The sequence below is a fragment of the Astatotilapia calliptera genome, chromosome 7 (genome assembly GCF_900246225.1).
Source record: "Astatotilapia calliptera chromosome 7, fAstCal1.2, whole genome shotgun sequence".
Taxonomy (NCBI): domain Eukaryota; kingdom Metazoa; phylum Chordata; class Actinopteri; order Cichliformes; family Cichlidae; genus Astatotilapia; species Astatotilapia calliptera.
Window position 1 is genome coordinate 30,765,725 of NC_039308.1, and position 20,769 is coordinate 30,786,493.

The 20,769-nt window shown below is 40.4% G+C and overlaps 1 protein-coding gene across 8 annotated transcripts in view; it reads left to right on the plus strand.

Annotated features, from left to right (window-relative positions):
* The window catches only part of rxraa (retinoid X receptor, alpha a), a 107,334-nt gene that overhangs the window by 36,315 nt on the left and 50,250 nt on the right, over positions 1-20,769 (plus strand). For 4 of the 8 annotated variants that reach the window (XM_026174281.1, XM_026174284.1, XM_026174282.1 and 1 more), the window contains exon 1: positions 10,620-13,762. The exons of 2 other annotated variants lie outside the window; for them this stretch is intronic. In XM_026174281.1, coding sequence (XP_026030066.1) covers positions 13,159-13,762 — 604 coding nt within the window. In that variant the 5' untranslated portion in view covers positions 10,620-13,158. 2 more of the 8 variants (XM_026174288.1, XM_026174289.1) reach the window with 2 other exon arrangements.

Consider the following 20,769-nt stretch of genomic DNA (forward strand, 5'->3'; position numbering starts at 1 on the left):
TTCCTGAGGTGCATGGAGAAAGCAATTGACGGAGTGATGGTAATGCAGTGCCTAATGGAAATGTCTTGTTGGGACATGGTGTTGGTCTGAGAAGCTGGTGGCCCTCTAGGAACTGGCTTTAGCAGCACTAAAGCTTTAGCCCCTGTTTTGCCAAACAAACAGAACAACAACTGAGGTGACGTCTCATGAAGACCATGGTAATTGGTTTGATTATGAGCAAAATCAAAGTATTAAAGCTAGATTATTACAATTAACATCCCAGTTCCATCCCTCAGTTATGTACTCAGCAGAGACTAGAAGAGCAGGAACATAATCATGCATGTTGTAAACACTCAAACACTTTGGTCAGATTACTCAATCATTGTGGTTGATAGCTCAACAAGCAAGCTGGTGGACTTTGTGCACCTAAAATGCCATAAATTCAATTAACAGCCATACTCTTACCCACTGTCTTTGGGCTCTGAGTGCTGGGCAGACCTGGGGCATTGTTGCAGAAAGTTGACCTTTGGTGTCTGCCCGTGCAGACGGGTCAGTCAATGTGACTGTGATGGAGTAGGGACAGCGCACCAAACGCCATGGGGGCATTGTGTCCAAAAGTCCATTACAGTCACTGACAATGAGCTAATCGACTGGTGTAGTTGTGCAGCAGTGGTGGCATGACTTTATACAGAGGACGGGTAAAGGAAGAGTCATATTAAGAGCTGGTGGCAGAGTCGGTGAAAGATTGCAGAGTGAGAGTTTAAACTTGATGGTTTAGCATTGACACACCATCGGATGTTATTTATCAGATGGTTTTGCTGTGCGGTTCAGTTAGCCAGACCTTTATGAATCACTATAACAAGTTCACAAACATGTGGGGAGATTGAAAGGGGCAAGCTAAAGCAGTGCAATGAGATCAATTAAAATGGGTAATGTTTAAAAAATGCAGCAGATCCAAAACAAGTGCCACGTGCTCATAGGTGCCTGTGTTTGATTTAGAGTAGTGGAGAAAAGAATGAGGTCATTCATTAAACAGAAATTGGAAACAGTCACCGGTCCAGTCTTCTCTGTAATATTGTTTTGTGTTTTTTAGGGGCATAGGGAGGTGGGGTTTGGGTGGGTAGTCAAAACAAGACAAGGCATATTAAGGCAATCATTGTAAGTTCTGCTGTTTTGTTTTTCTCCTTTTCTGACACTTAATATGTGTCACGGGTGTCATATCACATCTTATCCTCTCATGGTTGAAGTAAGAAGGAGTTAATCATTTACACAAGTTTTGCGCTAGATATTATGAAATAATCTAGAAGACATGGGGCATTTAGTGGCCATCTATTAATGCTGGTCAAGTTAAGAGCTCCTCAGCATCAGAACAAGAGCTTAGTGCCAGAAAGAAAAGCACTGCAGGCCTAATGCCTTGCTTTTTCCAGGATCAGTCGCTGTATAGCTATGGGTGTCTTTGCGTGCTTGTATTTATGTCTCTGGACTCAAATGTGCATGTACACCTGCATTGATGTGCTGATGTACTGTATCTATTGTATTTACAATGTTGTGTTCCTTTCATCTCTTTGCCAGCTGTGGCAGATTGCATTTTAGATTTAGCGTGTACCATTCAGGGGAGTGATTAGAACGAGCTGAGCCCTCACATTATTTAACCCCAACTGTCCACTCCCAATACCCCGCCGCATCCGAAATGACTTGTTTGGTTGCCTTGCTGTGATTTGGTTTTCACCCTTCTATGTGAAGTGTTCATCGGGATGCGATTTTATAGGACATCTATGTCAAAGGCAAAATGAGCGGCAGCAGCTGCCTGTAACCCAAGCTGATAATGAGCGTGTATTTGTGTTTATTTAACACCCTCCCCGCCATCTGTTCCATGTATTGTGATACACAGACGGGGCACGTGTGTGTGAGCCTGGTGATTACACAACAGCCGGGCTAGTTTTGTGGTGGCACTGTCTCATCCGACACCATTATTCAGACTTCGCTCAGTGGCACGACGCGCAAATCGAAACAAGACAACCAAACAGACTATTGAGTGTCAAAAACACATGTATCAAAAGAGAGAGACACAGAAAAGCTGCACACAGAGTGTAAGTTTTATACTGGTGTGCGCGCGGATGCATACACCAGCATAAACACTTGGAGATGTGCTGAATGTGAGCTGAAGTATCTATAGACATCATTATGTTTAATACAACAACAGCTTGCTGTGCTTTCTGGCCTCCATCTGCCTTGCCAGAGGTCACAAGGGTTAAAGGAGCATTTAGACCTCATGGAAAAACAAACAGGTCTATTATCACCAGTTTTGTTTTGCTGTTATTCAAGCATTTTTGCTTCTGACTACCTGTCCACATAATGGTTATTTTTGAATGCAACACAATTAGTATGTGGGAGTGCAAAAATTAATGCCTAACCACAGCAGTCCTGCAGGTTACATAATGAGCACAACCCTATTCTCTGAGCAGCATGCTAAAAAGTGTATTTAACAGTTTTACAGCACTTTGTTATCTCACTGCATGAATTAGGACTTAAGATATTGATATTATCTGAAGAAAGTATGAGAGGTTAACTTTGACCTGCTCTCGGTGTTGTGAAACTGTGTTATTGATCTTGTATTTCCCAGAATATGACCTAATATTTGTCACAAAACCTTATGCAACCTGTAGATATATACTCCCTTTTACTTATACTGTCTTGTTTACAAAAAGATTTCTGACATGTTCTGTACTTTCACAAAAGCAGATTTCACATATACTGTACGTTACTTTTAAAAGTAAGCGCAGGGTTCTGTGAAATGAGGGTTAATATCTAACTTTAGAACATGTTACATTATTTAAATATGATCATTGGCAAGTTCTGTTAGTAAAAAATTAATTTAAAAAAATTTAAAAAAGGATCATAGTCTAAAATCAACATCAGGGAGATCATGTCTGACATCATGTTTGCAGTGGTTGCAGAGTTTTTTTTTTTACTTCATGTTTGATCCACTACACTAAGGGTAAATAAAAAATAAAAGGAAGTTTTTCTGTTTAAAATTTTAATCGTCAGGTCCAAAACAAGATTACTGACCTTACTGTGTATTGTTGCTCAGAACTGCAACAGTGTATTGTTGAAGGCAGGAAACACAATGAACAGGTTGCTAATCCATCATGGGGCTACCTTATTGCTTTTATTAGATACTAGTTATATCAGGGCATACTAAAATCAATTTTGAACAACAACCCCTGAAGACTGATGTATGGTAGTGTTTATACACAATTGCAAATTTGCTGGTGTCAACATAACAAAGAATTCAAAAAGACGCAAAAAAAAATACTTTTGCCTTGTAAAGTTAAAAAAAAAACATGCTAAAGATGGAATTCTTCTGACATGAGCAAATAATCTGTTATGGCTTTCCAGGTGTTTTCTATAGCTCTGGATCATTACGTCAGACATCAACAGGATCTTAAGACAAAAACAGCAGCAGCAGTAAAATAAAGCAGTAAAATATAATTAATTTTCAATTTCAATTCAATTCAATTTTATTTATATAGCGCCAAATCACAACACGATTCAAAGCGCTTTATATTATTAGGTAGACCCTACAATAATACATACAGAAAAAAACCCAACAATCATAGGACCACCTATGAGCAAGCACTTTGGCGACAGTGGGAAGGAAAAACTCCCTTTTAACAGGAAGAAACCTCCAGCAGAACCAGGCTCAGGGAGGGGCGGCCATCTGCTGCGACCGGTTGGGGTGAGAGAAAGAAGACAGGATAAAGACATGCTGTGGAAGAGAGACAGAGGTTAATAACAGATATGATTCAATGCAGAGAGGTCTATTAATACATAGTGAGTGAGTAAGGTGACTGAAAAGGAAGAACTCAATGCATCATGGGAATCCCCCGGCAGCCTACGTCTATTGCAGCATAACTAAGGGAGGATTCAGGGTCACCTGGTCCAGCCCTAACTATATGCTTTAGCAAAGAGGAAAGTTTTAAGCCTAATCTTAAAAGTAGAGATAGTGTCTGTCTCCTGAATCCAAACTGGAAGCTGGTTCCACAGAAGAGGGGCCTGAAAACTGAAGGCTCTGCCTCCCATTCTACTTTTAAATACTCTAGGAACAACAAGTAGGCCTGCAGTGCGAGAGCGAAGTGCTCTAATAGGGTGATATGGTACTACAAGGTCATTAAGATAAGATGGGGCCTGATTATTTAAGACCTTGTATGTGAGGAGCAGGATTTTGAATTCAATTCTGGATTTAACAGGAAGCCAATGAAGGGAAGCCAAAACAGGAGAAATATGCTCTCTCTTTCTAGTCCCTGTCAGTACTCTTGCTGCAGCATTTTGGATTAGCTGAAGGCTTTTCAGCGAGTTTTCAGGACTTCCTGATAATAATGAATTGCAGTAGTCCATATTAGGACATGCGCAACCACATACTATCTGCTAACATGTATTTGTTAGTGGATAAGTGGATTTCCAAGGAATTGTCACTGATTAGAGTGAATTTAAAGATTGACAAGAAAACATATCAGTGCTCCAAGAAATATTCAAAATGTCCTGTAAGTATGGATGATGTAAAAACTCCACTGCTGCTTTTATTGGGTGTGCCATATCAAATATTGAAAGATGCCAGGAAAATTTCACATAGCACAGCATGCAGTGAGGCGGACCATCATCTGGATTATTGGCAAAAAAGATTTTACTAAGTAAATGGGGAAAACCCATTTCCCGCACAGATGAAACAACAGTCATGGCCTGCCTGCATTTGTATAGCGCTTTTCTAGTCCATAGGACCCCAAAGCGCTTTACACTACATTCAGTCATTCACCCATTCACACACACATTCACACACTGGCGATAGCAAGCTACATTGTAGCCACAGCTGCCCTGGGGCACACTGACAGAGGCGAGGCTGCCGGACACAGGCGCCACCGGGCCCTCTGACCACCACCAGTAGGCAAACACGGGGTTAGTATCTTGCCCAAGGATATTTGGCATGCAGCCAGGAGGCAGCCTGGGATCCAACCACCGACCTTCTGATTAGTGGCTGACCTGCTCTGCCACCTGAGCTACAGCCACCCAGTCATGGTGGGATGGGAGGTGAGGCTCTTGCTAATATCATCTGTTGGTGTAGTAATTATTAAAATTCAGTAAATGTGGAGTCTAACATGCAAAACAGGTCTACATGAAGGTGTGTGTATATGACATATTTTCTATTCGGCTGAAGCCCTGTAATGGGAAACATATATATTTATCAAAATGTGATAAAAAATAATCTGTGAAGAAATTTGAATCAATGTATTTTTATTCGCTATCTTCTTGTGGATATAATTATTATATTTATGGAGCAATCATAATTTATCAAGCAATATTTGTTCATATGGCTCAGCTAAGATGAAACTGAAGTTCTTCTGTGTTTACCCACCCTGCAGTCTTTTTAGTTGTGCAAATATATACATAAAGAAAGGTGGAGGAAAATACTTTCAGTCTCTACTTGAACCTACATCCTTACTCCCCCCCCTCTTCTTTCCATCTCGCTTCCTCTCCTTCCCCGTTTCTTTCCTCTGCCTCTTTTTCTCCATATGATTAGTCCTGAATCATGTTCCAGTGGATGTACTTCTCGGCCAACTAAACTAATAAATACGCTCTACATGATTGATCCTTCTGCCTGTCCTGTTTACATAGTGTGCGCTCCCCTGCGCCAAGAGGCGTTGACCTTTCACACACAGGGCAGCTCACCCTCTTTATCTCGCATCATTGTGCAGCTGATGAGTAGATTGCAGCCAATCAGGTGGGAAGGTTTCGCTTACTATAGCAGAGGAACACACTCAGATCTGCCCGAGTGGGGATGACAGGGGGAAGATGGGATGTTTTCCTCCTCTGTTCACAAAGGAATACTTTCACTGCCCCTGGCAGAAGGCTTCTTTATTAAAGGGACCAGATGTGGCAGACAGCAGTGTGTTGTAATGTAGCCACTGTGTCATGAATCAACTGCTCTGTTGATCTTGTGACCAGCCGTGCCCCCCGGTAAACTCCAGAGTTTAAAGGTTGTCTCTCAAGCTTGTCTCTAATCTGCACTCCAAAAGAGAGGAGAGGTCTAAATTGGCCCTCCGTTGGCATTACACTGGATGTACATTTCTGGGCTCATGTTTGACATTTTCTGGTACTAGCTCACCAGCTGTGAAGGGTTTCATGTTTTTCAAATTGTTGTCTGTTTCCAGCTGTCACCTTAGCTTATTATGGGTATTTTGCACAGCTTTATAGTATGAGGAAGTAGTCAATGACAGTTATTGTTCTTTGAAAATTTGACCCAAAGAGCCCCTTTTTCCCCTCCTTGAAGGAGTGTTAACAGAGAAATAGAATAGCAGTGATACATAGCTCAAATAATGGAAGATCAGTGACACTTCGAACTGTCAAAGTTCTCTGAACTTTGACACAAGCGATTGAAGCAACAACCAGTGGGAGCTAAGTATACTGTTGATTGACATATGACAGAGTAAGGAAGGTTACCTACACAGAAATGTCTGTTATAGCAGCTGTTAGCGGCAAAGTGATACTTGACGGTGGAAAAAGCCTTACATGTGGAGAAGGTAGGCGCACAGTGTTTATTAGACCTGCAGTTCTATGAAACCATTGTAGAAAAAATCTGCTTTCCATTTCCCACCTCTGCTTTCTCATCTCTGGTTTCCCATCATGGCATCAGCTATTCTTCTGACACCACCCAGCCCCCCCAACATTTGACCTGGTGACAAAAGGAGCCTGTCCTTTTCATCTACTTTTAATCTTATCCTCAGTATTAATATGACTACTTTGGACCTTTGCTGCTTTGAGCGGAGGTGACCCTCTGCCAGCGGCCAGTCCATTCACATACATATTTGAAGAATGTTTCTGTTTCTTTATTTTTCCTTCTAGCAATCTCCCTAAGGTATGGAGGAAATGGAAAGACTGAGAAGAGCAAAAAAAGAAAGTGAGGGAGAAAGAGAGAGCGGAGATATTCTAGGGGGGATTGTGGGAACCCACTGATAAAGGCGTGCATCTTAATCCATCCTAAGGCCTGTCTTATGCTGTGCTATAAGCTTTTATGTGATCATTAGGAGTGTGTGCCCTCACGCACATCCACATGCATGCTTTAGGTATAAGTGTGTGTATGTGGCTTTGCATATTTGATATGTTAATGTTCACTGATGCTGTGGTAAAGTCTTTTTGAATCTTGTATATCAAGGCTCCTCGAGATCCTTACAGTAGATGTCTTCTATAGAAACATGGCACACCCACTCGTTTTCACAACAAGGTAACAGTACTACAAGTAGAGTGCATAATGACTTGTTTTATAGCATATGAGTATATTAAAAGTACTAATTAATGCTCTGCAATTCCTCTGTAATGCTTTGCACTAGGTAGGGATTTTCTGTGTGTGTGTCTCTCTCTCTGAGGTTATGCCTTCAGCTCCCTTGTTCCTCCTTGAGCTTTAGTGGAATTTGGCTGATGTGCGCCGAGGGGAGGAGAGGAAGGAGGTGCTCATCTTGTTTCAGTGCTTTATGAGTCTGACGTGTTCGTCTGTAATTGCAGTTATGGGTGATTAAACTCTCAATGCCCCTCAGGATCCACAGCCAGCTATCAATCAGCGTCGGGCCGAGCTGCACAGCACTCAGATTGGTTCCTCTGTCTGTCTGTCAGATATCCTGCTTCATGCCGCTCTGTAACATAGCCGTATAGCGGAGCTGCAGTTTGCTATTTTCAAAATAGGCAAACACATGTTGCATTTTGAGTTTAATTAAGTGATTGTCAGAAAAGGGGAATGACTTGCAACTTTTCCATGAGGTGTCATCCTCCCTTGTTTATATTTTTCTGTTTATCAAAGCTGAGGCTTAACAAGCCTTAAGATAAGTCGGTTTGTGAATTCTTGACTTTACAGGTCACTTGCCAAGCAAAGTAGCCACTTAATGGTTAAAAATTGTAAACATTTTCGAATGTATTTTTAGTAGTTACATAAATACATAATATGTCATGTGCGAATAAAATTCCATTGAATAAATTGAGTGATTAATTATTGTTTTTGCTCTTTTTTAATATCCTCCTCATCTATGTGTTTCAGATACTTGCTGAAGCATATAGGCGAGGCACATCATCTTTTATAGTTTAACTCTAAAAGCCGATGTGTGTGGGTGGGTGGGTGGGTGTACGTGGGGCTTTTGAAATTAATAATCTGTTGATGGCTTCATGGTTTCTTTTATGTTTATGTATTCATACCCATGCTGTCATGCATGGCAAATCATTGCAGTGTGTTTGCATGTGTGGTAACATATTTATGACTTAAAACAATTGGTGGGTAGATAAGGGGATCAGGGGGGTTGGAACTTAGGCCTGCTACTTGCTCGTCTAATTGGTGAGTGTTTGCATCTGTGTGTGTTTATGAAAAATGTGCAACTTATCTACAGAGGCAATATACAACCGCGGGAGTCTTGTCCTCCTCACTATCCTCCTCTGACACTCCAATGGCAAGAGGACAGCATTTTCTCAGCTGAGAGAAGATGGCAGCCAGGCATCTGAACATTCCCTATCGCAAGGATTTGAGTCCAAGCAAAACACTTCAGTATGTGTGTGGTAAAGAGGAGTGTGCCTGTTTGTGCAAGTTATCTGCCAGTGGCCTCCTCCCATTAGTTTGCTGATTTGGTTGAGCCCTTGTCTTCTGTTGAAGGTTGTGTGTTTTCATTTCTTTGTCTCCTCCTCTGTGTTGTACTTCTGGATGCAACAAGGATAAAGAAAAGAGTAATTCACACCCTCGTTGCCTTAAGGATCCTTGTTAGATATGGCAGAGTGACCTCACAGTGGAGGTGCCAAGAGGGCAGGAAAAATAATTTTCTCAAAGCAAAGGCAGAAATATGAAGAAAAGAAAATAGATTGAAGTGAAGAAATGACTCCTCTTGCACCACATCTAAAGCCTTTGGCTAGACTGGAGCATCTGTCTGGGTAAAGGGCGAAGTCTGTAGAAGTTACATACTGATTCATTTGTGAAAGCCCACATGGACACTAAACAGTATGAATACACTAAGACCTCATACACAGTGCCATTTTATTTTTTGCGTACTTGTCACACTAACATGTTTTAGATAATCAAACAGATTTTAGTATTAGGAAATGATGACCTGAGTAAATACAAAATGAGATTTTAAATGACAATTTCCTTTATTAAAGGAAAAAAGCTCCAAATTTGAAATTGAAAAGCAATTGCCGCTATTGTTAAATCAAAGCTAACCACATTTGTCACAGACGTGTTGATTCAAGAAATCACGTACACGTAGGAACCTGTCTGGTAAAAAAGCGACACATTATGCCACGAGCTAAAGAAATCCAAAAACAGGTAAGCAACAAAGTCATTGGCATTTGTCAGTCTGGATATTTCTGGGACTCCAGCAAACTACAGCGAGAGCCGTTATCTACAAATGGAGAACAGTGGTGAACCTTCCTATGAGTGGCCAGCCTACAAAAGAATGTCTCAATGGTCACAAAAGAACCCAGAACAACATCTAAAAAAAGTGAAGGTCTCACTTGCCTCAGTTAAAGTCAGAATTCATGGTTTTATAATTAGAGATTCTGCAAAATCTGTTTGCATGGATTTAAAAAAGAAGGAAAAAAAATTAGGTAGGGACAAATACTTTTCGCAGTACTACAGACTTGGTGTATAAGTGAGTATTTAAATTTTGTCTAATAAAAATAAGAAAAAATTGTAAGTGATCGGGTTGAGTGGTATGTTAAAAGCTTCCAGTCAGCTAATGTTGGTCCATCAACCGGTAATTCCCAGTGTATTTGCCTACAGCTAATGTATTTATCCTGTTAACCCTAGAATGCTGGATTGTTATCTCAATGTGAGCATTGCTTCTGCATCTTATGAAGGCTTGAAGTATTCTTTTAAATGTTTTTTTTTTTTTTTTAATATTGCAATTTGTGTTTTTGAGTCTATCAGTTTACTTTGGCTTTTCAGTGGGCAAAGGGGGAAAAAAGCCCTTTAAGTTGGTGGAAAAACCCGAGCTGAAGCCTCTTTTGAAAGTTTTGCTGGGCAGCATGTGTTTGTTGGCAGACTGCCAGTGAAAATGCAAGAGAGGGGAAGTCAGCAGACTGGCTGTCTTCTGTTCACTGTTGTTCAGATTGACTCTGTCAGGCTGGCCTTTGAGGCCTGTAATCCAGGTGGTCTGTTCTTTGCGGCGCCCGCTTCCCTCCTCATCCTCCCTCTCTCCCTTCACCTCCGCTGCCCCATGCCCACAAACACGCCTGGCATCAGCGGCTTCCTCTCTGTGCAGTGGTGTCTTCCTTCCACCAATCACATGGCTCTGCAGTTATGGGCACATTGGTGTAAGCCAATGAACGACACCTGTTTTTCTCAGGAGTGGTTCTACATGCCAGTCATAACACCCACTTTATTTGGCCTCTGTCACAAAGCCAATCTCAACACGTAATTCACGGGCATCCAGGCCATGAGAGGCACAGGCAAGAAGAAATATGGATTTTAGCGATGGGGAAAGGACTTTCTCGAAAATTACTTTCCCAGCACAAATGTCACAGAGAATCTGTGCTGCATCATTGCATCATCGGAAAAAAGTATCATGCAGTAAAGGAACCTTTTGATAGGACTGAGGGATCATTGTTCGGTGGTAAGAGTGGAAGAATGACTCATTTTCTGCCTGAAAGCCTGAAAACTTTTCCCATGTTTCTGTGTACACCTGAGACTAGTCGAAGGGATCACATGTTTTAGCTTTTCCAACATGTATATGTTTTATTTTATTACAAAGATTTTCCTCTTTCAAGCCTGGTTAAAAAACATATAGTAACTGTCACTTAAGAGCTGCTGCGGTGTTGTTAGTCGATGCCATTCAGATTTCTTTGCACTGGCCAAACGCAAACAAATTCCTGATAGTGAAGCTTTTTCAAAGCTTTGAAAAAGTCTTTGTGCTTCACCAAATAGCTTGTTATAAGGGTTTATTGTCTGTCATTGTAATTTTTTCTTAAGGTCAAGATTATGTATCAGATATCCGCTTTTACACAGTAACTTTTTTTTCCTTTTCAATAACGTTAAACGAAAGCAACCTGTGAATTTATGTGGTAAGTTTAACCTGGCTCTTCAGCCTTCAGTTTATAAAACTGTACTAAAACCTCACTTTAATAATACAAGTATTAAATAAAACATATAAAGTGTATTTCTTTACCAAAATGGAGAAAAAACATTTGCATTAAAAAAACGATCCTTTTTTGTGCTTAAACTGTTGATTAAATATCTGACGCCATTGTAACCAACTCAATCTCAAACAAGACTTAATTTGAACAGGCTGCTTGATGGAGGTCATGGTTCACTAATGTTATGTTTATAGGTTACAATTGAAAAGCAGGGCTGTGAATCTGTTGGAAATAAAGAAGCACTTGCAATTGTATACAAGCATTATTGGATGTGCTTTAGCTTAACTCCCCTTAAATTTGGCTGGTCTTTGGCTTTTTCATCAACATTACACATTTTTTTGGTGTTGGGCTGCATTTTTTTTTTTTTTACATTCTTCCTTGAAAGCCACAATCTTCTGGACTTTCCAAGAATGATGTATAGGAAGGCAGAGAAATAACAACCTGGACCAAAATAAATATTCAATGGTGATTTTATATCTTGTGATTTTGATTTGAAAAGAATTCGGCTAGACTATGGTATAGCAATTGAAATATGCAACAATATATTTTTGGGGCTGTGGTGGATGACAAATAAATCTTCAGTGACCAAGGGCAGCTACCAGCCTTGAGTTGCTGAAGTTGATAACAGTAAATAATAGTCCTAGTTGCATGAACATAGCTTTTAGAGTCATTTCTATTACATTCTTGTAAAATAACCTTGACTGTGCGCTTTAGAAAACATGCAGAGCATACATAAGTGCATAGAATCAGTCAGTGGCAGATTCCTCTCCAATACCTCGAGATGCATCCGACTCGTTGTGTTTTTGTTTTGCTGATGCTGTGTAAACACAGGCTAGTAGTGGTAGTCGCATCCCTGGCAAAAGAAATGGGTTTTATATAATGAAAGAACATGTTCAAAAGCACAAACATTAAGAAATAGAGAGAGAGCGGGAGACAGCAAGGCTTGGAAGCTGATCGAGGTATCAGTAGAGAGGAAAAAGAACTGGCAGCACTCTAACCAGTGTGTCTTCCCAGGACATAAAAGACTTGCTGCTCCGAACAGGGATTATCCTCCACCTCTGGGGAGTCCCTGTGATGAGCAGCAAAGGCAGAATAAAAGATGTGGAAAGACATTGAAGGAAACAGTAACAGAGGAGAGGAAGTATGGGGAAAAATTAAATGTGAAAGCATGTGCACTGGGGAGGGGTAAGACACATGCATCTATAGACTCTGATCCACATATATGTCAGCTCCACTTAAGGACCTGCAGATGCTCAAGATGCTTCAGTTGACCGTGTTTGCGCTTTCTTCTTTTCTTTTCTTTTTTTTCTGCAACCTCTCTCGACCCCATGAAAAATGTCCCATGCTGGTAATTCAGCCATGAGCCATATCCCTGTTTGATCTAGCATCTTCCTGAAAATCATCTCTCCAGGCTCAGACATTTTAAATCAAATGTGATCTGTCCTTTCTAGCAGAAAATACTTGTTGGAGATGCAGATTACAAAGGTCTACACTACAAAAACACAGATCTTAAGGATACCTGAAGAGAAATCATTTTGTGGTTAATGGTTAATGGGCTCTCCAACATGTCAGTTAGTCTTTGCAAAATCTTGCTAATAGGCAGACAAAAACACAGCACATGGCCATGACAACAGCTTGGCTTTCACCTTGATTTAAGAACAATTGTCTCTTTCATGAAATTTCCAAAGTTGTCGCTTGTTTTCTTCTGCAGCAAATTTGCTACACAGGGCGGTGTTTAGATTTTCACTTGCTTAAATAAAATATGAGTTTTAGAACCAGCAGTGTCACTAAGCAGCTCTTTTGGAACTTGGCAGCTGAATTAATTGTTGGTTTGAAATAAAGCATTCAGGGGAGAAACGTTACGCTGTTGACACAAGCTGTTTGAGTTGTCCATCTGACTTATTTTGTTAATAATGGGCCAAAAGGTAATTGATTTTGTGTGTACTGGACAGACTGTCTGTGTGCAATAGAGCAAGAGAAGGGGGCGGATGGAGGCGTGGGGGTGGTAAGGTTGGGCCTCAGTCAATGCAACTATATTTTCATGATTTCGCTTGTTTGTCTTGGATACAGCGTGCCTCCGATCCTCTGGCCTGCAGAATTTTGTGTTTGTTTTCGGTGAGTCAATGCACTGATCCAAAGTACACTCCTCCAGTGACAGAACTGACAGAACACACACGCGTGTTCTTCAGGACACACAACCTCTGGTCTTATTGGAGCGCGTGTGTTCCCACCCAGTTTGCGAGGCCTCTTCCTGCAGCACGTACACACATAGTTTCCCATCACCCTCCGAGCGGCCCCCAGTGTTATAAGCTTTCTCTGAGAGACTTTCTCGCACTTTGTTTTCCTCCCCCATTTGAATCTCTGTTATCTATTTATGAATCTCTAGCCGCTCATTCTATGTGTTCATACATCGATCAGTCCATCTCTACCCATCATTCCCATTCCCTTCATCTCTGGCTTGTTCCCCAGAGGAAGAAGGAGAAGCAGTGGGGAGTGGGAGTATGGCAGTTCCAGCTTACGGCCAGGAGCCAGCTCCTTCTGCATTTGGATTTCAGTACAAACAGACCAGCACCTCACAGCTTACAACAAAAGAATAATCATCATAAGGGGAAAAATGGGAAAATAAAAGGTGGGTGGAAGACATCTAAAAGGCTTGTAATAGAGTCAGTATATTTAATCTTTCCGCTGGGACGGGAAATAAAGCTTTGGTGTTGATTCTGTGTCTCAGAACTAAATGTGAACAATCTACTTTTGTATTTTTGTATCTAGATTTGTGTATGAGGACGATTACCATTTTTATAGGCTGAATACTGACTCGGCAAATGAGTGCAGGGAGGGTGGACATAAGGCTCTGTGTGGGTCAACATCTGCCTTGGGCTAATTCCAGGTGTTGCAGAGAGTAAACAGCCACATAAACAGAGCCTAGACACACAGTGTTCAGCTTTTGAAGTGTTTCAGTGGTTCCTTGACACAAATGGAAGTCGTCAATCGCCCACTGTCTCCAAACACGTTAGGAAGTGACAAATTCCTCATCCTGATGTCACCAAAGGGTAGGGGCAGTTTGTTTTTGCCGTCGTGGTAATTGGTATAATTAGTCATCAGTCACTGATGGCTTTATGACTCCACCGTAAATACAAGACACACCTAACATTTTCACTTCCACTCCTCCACATATAATGCTGAATTTTTTTAAATCTTCTGCATTTACATTTATTTTCCCTGCTAGCAGTGTTTGTATTAACCTTTTAAAGACTGCTCTTCATTATTTACTTAGTTGTGATGGCTTTTTGCTGACTTTTATTCTAAAAATTGCAGAAAAAGATCAGTTAAAGTTTCTGGATTCATTTTTGACTAGCCTGAAGGTGAAATACAGAAATCCATTCAGCTGTTTAGTTGGTTTAATCATATGGCTTTATTATTTGTAGTGTGGCTTGCAGTGTTCTTAGAAAGAAATACTGGCCACACAGACCTCAGATAACTTCAGTTTGTGTAGTTGTACGACATCATCGAGCAACCATTTATTATTTTAATTGTTGACACTGGTGCTTTTAGGCCCCTCTTATAGTCTATGTGCAAAAATAAACCACTTTGTTCTCTAATACTTTCTGAGTGTATTTATATATATATATATATATATATATATATATATATATATATATATATATATATATATATATATATATATATAATATGAGAGAGAGAATTTTCAAGGTTTGTTTTAGTGTTTTTCTTTCTTTGTCGTTACACAAACCATTTTCATTTTATTTCATGAGCGTGACCTTGCAGAAACATGACCCTTGTTTGTAATGATGAATGCATCATTGTGCCTAGCTATGTATGAAAGTTAAAAAAAAAATTGATCTGATTCTTTGTACCCGCTGTTGCTAAATTGCATTCAGTCATGTGCTTTGCTGTCAGCTCATTATCTCTCTGTGTTTGTAAGTATATACTCGGTCGTGCGCCTTCAAGTGTGTTTTGGCAGTGAGCAAGTCAGATAAGGGTCTGTGTTGTGATATTCATCTCTGGGCTCAACAAAAGAGGAAGTTCAATGAATCAGAAGCTTCCTGGCTGTGTTGTATTTCCCCAGTTACATGTATTCATAGCAGTCTTGGCCATGAAACCTTACATGTCTTTAAAAGGTTTAAATACTTTTTTTTTCTTTTTTTCTTTTTTTTTGCTTTGCAAATCTTAATCATAGAGATTTATAATATAATAAAGCAGGTGGTAAAGGTGATGTTTTCTCATCATCTTTTGTCTGCAAACTTCAAAAATCGCCTCCAAAACCTCCACATTATCTGATTAAGGTCATTCAAAGAGCCTGTCAGTCTTGACGGTCTCGAATATTACTGACCTCTTTTGACTTACTAAGCTGCTGTGGTAATGAATACTCAAACAGAGCTGAAGAACATCAGTTGCAGTGTAATCTTCTTCACCCGACAGCTGCTCTGCAGGCTGCAGAAGTAATTATCGCTCAACGCCATGTCTTTGATCAACTGGTATTGTCAGTTGATGTCTATGACATAAGCCACTGACCAAAGCACAGCAAGTGAGATATATTCACTATGGCTGTCATTCATTTGTTGAGTACATTTCCTTCACAGTAGCTATGTTGCTTTCATTCTTTGTGCCTTTGGCCTTTTTACTCCATTTGTTGCCTTCTTCACTATCTCTTGGTGTACTAGTTTTCTCCTCACAGTGAGAAATGTGTGTAAATGAATTTGGTGTGTAAATAAAGCTACCTACTATAGGTAGTACTTCGAGTGTGTTTGACTTTCTTCAAGTAAAGCAAATACAATTAACTTCAGCTCAATATTTAATCATCAAATTATAATCCGTAACCAGCTAATAGTCCCATATCTGTATGTACCTTGAGCAGTTTTGCAGCCAGATTAGATATTAATGATCCTGCACTTGTGCAGGCATTAAAAACAGAACAAAGACACCCTTTAACATTCAAAACTTTTTCATCCTTCATAGTCATTGGAGTAGGGGTGGAGAAGTATTACTTTGGGGGTGCTAAGTCTTGTGTATTTGCGTGTGCAAATTTTTTGTTGCTTTTTTGTGGTTTTGTATAGCAGTTGTTTACATTTCTAACTTACAGACAATGAATAATAAAATATCTGGATTTGCTTCCTCATGATATTGGCGAGATTACATTAAATTGAGGGTGCTGGTTACTGTTGATTTTTCAGAGTTCCTTGGGTTAAATCTTTATGGCGTCTATATGGCCCTAGTTGAAGACACGTTACAAAGAAAGCCTTCCCTTCTCATTCTAGCAAATCACTGAGCATGACTGAATTTACAGTGCAGTTGACAAACAGCCACCAAGTAATTCCATACTTAAATAAAGCAATATGGGAAGGATAAGGATAAGCTTGGTGATTAGTGGCATTCACATGATGAGCAAGGTTTCTAAAGTGTGTCTTTACCCAGTGAGAAATATGTTAAACTAAATTTGATGCTCACAGTTCCTTTTGTAATTTCTCAGGTTGTTCAACCAGTTGCATTTGGCTTTGCTTCAAACTCTTCAGATCTGCCTTGTTTAAAGGTTAGACCAGAAAGTTACAAGCAGTGTGTGAAATGATCTGTACATAAGAATTTGGCCCAACCTCAGTCAACTGTATCTCTGTGCACGAGCTGGTTGGTGCTCTGCGTGGAGCTCCCAGGGAGACATGGTATATCACCTCAGAGCTAAAGAGAACAATTAGGCCATAACAGCAGATCATAGTGTTGGCAGCCGGGGCACTGTTAGCAATAGTGCCAGTAATCTGTGGCTTAGCTGGCACCTAGCCACATCTAGCCACAGCTTCATGGCCTCTTCAGACACTTAAGAGTCACTGAGGGCACCAGCATGCCCTAGGAGCTGGCTCTTTTATCCACATGCTATCAGGGAAATGAACTGAAATGGGAGGAAAATAAAGCCTGTGAGAGACAGAAAAGAGTAAAAGGGAGGTGGGAGGGAGAGAATTAAGTCTTTAATGAGGGCAGTTGTTTCAGCAGGCAAAAAGAAGCGGGTTATATCAACACAGTGTATCAAATGATGGCTGTTAGCAGCCCACCTACTGTGAAATTATGGGTGGCCTGTTTTGGTTCTTTTCTGCCACTTATCCCACATTAAGGCCTTTATCTGTTGCTCCTACACTCTCTTGTTTAATCTACAAGTTGGTTCATGAATCCCAGCAGATGTGGGCTTAAACAGACAGTATAAAGAGAGTCTGGATACTTTTGATTAGCACTGTCATAAAGATCGAGGTATAGTTGCAGCTGGCCTGTCTGATCATATCATCTAGTTCCTTGATCACCATGTGGCTTCTTGCACTGTCCTCAATCCTCACTTACTGTATTGAGGATGGAGGACTTGACTAATAAAAACTGAGATGACAAAAACATGTAAACATGGTATTTTGTTTTAATCTTGTAGCATAGTGTTAATTGTGCAAGGAGCATAATGAGCACAAAGACCACAGGAAACAAAGGACTAAGAACAAAAACCCATTTAATGAGCCTATAATACACCTTTCTAAATTCATAGTCAGCAGAGATGCTGATAAGATTCTTTTGTCTGCAACCACTCGTTTCTAAAAGTAAGACAGCGTTAAAGAGGTAACACTGAGGCATGTGTGAGAAACACCATCCAAACTATTTTTAAGTTATAAATGCTTACAAAGCTTTCCACTAAGATTTACAAGAAGTACATTAATACATAAATTCTGTTATTATTTATTGACTCATTTATTGCATCAATCCCACTGGAAAACACAAGGCCAAGTTCACGTCAACAGAAGAAAGAGGGTTTATTTCAGGGTAAAATATTTGGAATTTGAAAATAAGTATTATTTTTAAAAATCTGCTTCAATTAGCTACAATATAATGACTAACTATTTGTTTCACCAGTGATTATTTAGTGAACGTTCTCTTCTGCTTCCCTTTATATATATGGCGCTAAATAATAACAACATTTGCCTGAAGGAGCTTTATATTGTAAGGTGAAGACGTTAGAATAATAATAATGGATTGCATTTATATAGGTCAGTGGTTCTTAACCTGGGTTCGATCGAACCCTAGGGGTTCGGTGAGTCGATCTCAGGGGTTCGGCAGAGCCTCCACCGTGACATGCACGGCTCATTTTGTGCACTAGTAAAAAGCATATCTATGTCTTGAATTTGAAAAACATCATATTTTATTTTTCACTAAAGAGGGGTTCAGTGACTGCGCATATGAAACTGCTGGGGTTCGGTACCTCCAACAAGGTTAAGAACCACTCATATAGTGCTTTTCTAGGCACCCAAAGCACTTTACAGTTCCACTATTCATTCATTCTCACATTCACACACTGGTGCAGGCAGACCACAGTTGTAACCACAGCTGCCCTGGGGCAGACTGACAGAAGGCTGCCATATCGCGCCATCGGCCCCTCTGCCCAGCACCAGTAGGGTAAAGTGTCTTGCCCAAGGACACAACGACCAGGACAGAGAGAGCTGGGGGATCGAACCGGCAACCTTCCGAGTACAGATGAGCTTCCCAACCCCCTGAACCATGGTCGCCCCTAATAGAGAGAAAGCAGCAACAATCAAAAGGTCCCCTTTGAGCAAGCACTTGGTGACAGTGGAAAGGAAAAACTTCCTTTTAACAAGAAGAAACCTCCGGCAGAACCAGGCTCAGGGAGGGGCGGCCATGTTCCGAAACTGGTTGGAGGTGAAGGGAGGAAGACAGAACAAAAGACACTGTGAAAGAGAGTCAGAGATTAATAATAACTAATGATTGGTGGAGCTTATCCCAACTGCCCTACGGTGAGAGGCGGGCACACCAAGTCACCAGCCTGTCGTGGGGCTAATAGAGAGAGACAGACAACCATTCACATTGTTGGGCAATTTAGACACACTAATTAATCTAAGTCCACATCTTTGGACTGTCGGAGGAAGCTGGAGTATGCTGTTTTAGACCGAGGACCTTCTTGATGTGAAGCAACAGTGTTAATCACCACACCACAATGCTATATGAACAGCTAGTGCTTTTATTTATAGCTTAAATTACTTGCTTACTTACATTTTTATTAGATATATGAAAACTCCTCGCTTATCCATATTTTTTGCATCACTGCAAACAGAAGTTTTCAGATTTTTTTATGCTCTAGAGCCAGAACAGGTTGTTTACTAGTGGAAAATGCGAATAGGATTTTTTTCCATCCAAATTTCAGAAATTTTATGAACATAATAAGTTTGTAAAACAAAACCTTTTTTAGTAGTGTGCGCCGATTATATGCATAACCAGTTGATATTTCATCAGCCAATCACAAGCTTGCTCCCTACACCATCTTTTATACACAATAAACACACACTCACACACACACACACACACACACACACACACACACACACACACACACACACACACCATCACACACACAGCCCCACTTCCTCTCTCCTATCTACAGAGTAAACATATCAGACTCAGATATTTACACTTTGGACATAACTGAGGGCACCAGATTAGTCTGTTTATGTAGTGGAAAACAGTAGACAGACATTTCCCAATTAATGAGCACACATGCGCGCACACAGAAAGTGTGAAGCTTAATGGAGAAAAAAGAACAATGAATAATGATCTAGTTTTTGAAGCGCATACACAAAGTGGTTTATGGAAGACTGAGAAAAATATCAGCCCGCTGTCGTCATGGCAATAGAGACATCAGCAGTAAAAACTCTAAAAATGAAACCGTAATACCAACTCCCATGTTATTTTGGGCTCTGTTTTTTTTTTCCACAGCCCACTGAATCTCCTGGGTTATTTCGTTGAATCTCTTTTTTCCTCTTCTCTCTTCTTCCTGAACACATCCGGAGAAATGCTAATGACTAGTGTTTCATTCCGGCTTCGCTCTGTGCCGCTCTGTGCTTTTCAAAAGTGACTCACCTAGACGATGTCCTAAAACGTTGTTCCGAAGAATTTAAAAAAAGAAAGAAAAAGGGGAAAAAAAATACTGCTTGGTGCCTCAAATCAACAGAAGGTGTGGGGTAGAGGGGTGCATTAAAAACAGGGCCCGTGTTATTGTTAACATGCCACCCTTTTATCCAGTTTTTTCTTTGGAGCTGCAGTTTACTAAAGTGCCACAGTGTAGGTGCAAGTGACTCATGACTGCTTCGTTTATTGCAAAGTCGGTCTGTGTAATGATCATTTGTTTCCTGGCCGGTCTCTCACCTATGCCATCATTCCCCAACTTAGCCATAGCCAATCACGGTTAGTATAGAAAGCACGTCGTCTGTGCAAAGGGTCTACATCAAGCCCATTTGGATATTTTTTTTGTTTGTTTTTGCATTTTTTTCTGCACTGAAAGACTGAACAAAGTCTTCAGAGAATATGGGATTGGACACAAGCTATAGAGGTATTAAACTAAAATTGGCAGTGGTGTATGCACAAACACAGAAAGAGAGAGAGCATTATGATTTTTGTCTACTGACAGTCAATTCTGTTGATGATGATTCAGGAGATTTAATAGCTAAAAGGCAACTGGACATAAAGTATGTGATTTACTGAGATTTATCTGTTCTCGCTTTCTGTTTTTGTAGCATCCCACGCCCTTGCGTTATACTAAATCTCCACTGTGGCACTAGTAGATGAATAATAGAGGAGCAGAGTTAG